Source organism: Cebus imitator, unplaced genomic scaffold, assembly GCF_001604975.1.
Source record: "Cebus imitator isolate Cc_AM_T3 unplaced genomic scaffold, Cebus_imitator-1.0 Scaffold18, whole genome shotgun sequence".
In the NCBI taxonomy this organism is placed as follows: Eukaryota; Metazoa; Chordata; class Mammalia; order Primates; family Cebidae; genus Cebus; species Cebus imitator.
In genome coordinates, this window is record NW_016107333.1 from 15918049 (window position 1) to 15919557 (window position 1509).

General features: G+C 48.6%; 1 protein-coding gene across 1 annotated transcript in view; it reads left to right on the forward strand.

Moving 5' to 3' along the window:
* Positions 1-941: 941 nt before the first annotated feature.
* Positions 942-1509, forward strand: part of LOC108291247 (60S ribosomal protein L12-like) — an 83065-nt gene continuing 82497 nt past the window's right edge. The window contains exon 1 of the mRNA XM_037732471.1: positions 942-1504. Coding sequence (XP_037588399.1) covers positions 1033-1504 — 472 coding nt within the window. The 5' untranslated portion in view covers positions 942-1032. The remainder of the gene's footprint in view (positions 1505-1509) is intronic.

Genomic DNA, 1509 nt, shown 5'->3' on the forward strand with positions numbered 1-1509 from the left:
TGTCAGATGAAAATGGCCTAGAATGCAAGTGCAAAGCATCACGGAGGTGATGAACATGAGGTTCTCCCTCTCTGAGAAGCAATGAACAAGATCCGGACCTGGAAGAGCAGTTGCAACAAATGACAGGGGCCCCTGAGGACAGAGTGTAGCCCAGAGCCTCAGCTGGTCAAGTGGACAATTCCCAAAGGCTGCAAGCCCTCACATCTCTGTTGTCACTCCCACTGAGACATTTTGGAAAGAAGGCCAAATCGCCCTTCATCAGGATATGCTGATTCAGACAGACAGCTAAGCCGAGGTAGCTTTGGTGAACACACTCTATGGGATGAAATGAGTTCCCCTGTGGTCTGCTGCCCTGTTGCTGTTAAACTGAAACTAGAGAGGCTCAGAGCTGCTAAGAGATTGTCACATTGCTGTGGGAAGAATTTACACAATTGGCGCCCTCAGGCAAGGAGTGCTGAATCTGTCAGTATTCAAGACTGTGTAATTTTTTCACCTATTTCTTTATTCCAGTCTATGTGGAGCACAGCCTTTTCTCTGCACTTTCAGAGTGAGCATCTACAGCACTGCCAGTTCTGAGGAAGGATAAAGATTGGCAACCTGAAGTGTAGGCTCACGGGCTGGCCCCAGAGGCAAAACTGGGAAGAAGGCAAACTGTCAGCAGGGTGATCATGTGAGTTACATACCTTTGCCACAGATCATTGGATCAGAAGAACATCTGACTCAAATGCAACCAATTCATTAGCTGACTGGAGATGCATCTGATTCACTCTCTCTTGAGAATTTAATATAAAAGCTATACCAATTGCAGCTAGTCAGATAGTGCTGGACACTAGATCTCTAAAGCCACAGAGATGAAGCACCATTTGGCACCACCACAACTCAAAATCACATGCAATCCAGAGTCATGAAGGAGCAGAAACTAAGAGATTTTGAAAGAAGCTGGTCTTTCGGCTTTCGGCTCGGAGGAGGCCAAGGTGCAACCTTCTTCGGTCGTCCCGAATCCGGGTTCATCCAACACCAGCCGCCTCCACCATGCTGCCGAAGTTCGACCCCAATGAGATCAAAGTCGTATACCTGAGGTGCACTGGGGGTGAAGTCGGTGCCACTTCTGCGCTTGCCCCCAAGATCGGCCCCCTGGGTCTGTTTCCAAAAAAGGTTGGTAATGACATTGCCAAGGCAACGGGTGACTGGAAGGGCCTGAGGATTACAGTGAAACTGACCATTCAGAACAGACAGGCCCAGATTGAGGTGGTGCCTTCTGCCTCTGCCCTGATCATCAAAGCCCTTAAGGAACCACCAAGAGATAGAAAGAAACAGAAAAACATTAAACACAGCGGGAATATCACTTTCGATGAGATTGTCAACATTGCTCGACAGATGCGGCACCGATCTTTAGCCAGAGAACTCTCTGGAACCATTAAAGAGATCCTGGGGACTGCCCAGTCTGTGGGCTGTAATGTTGATGGCCGCCACCCTCACGACATCATAGATGACATCAACAGTGGTGCT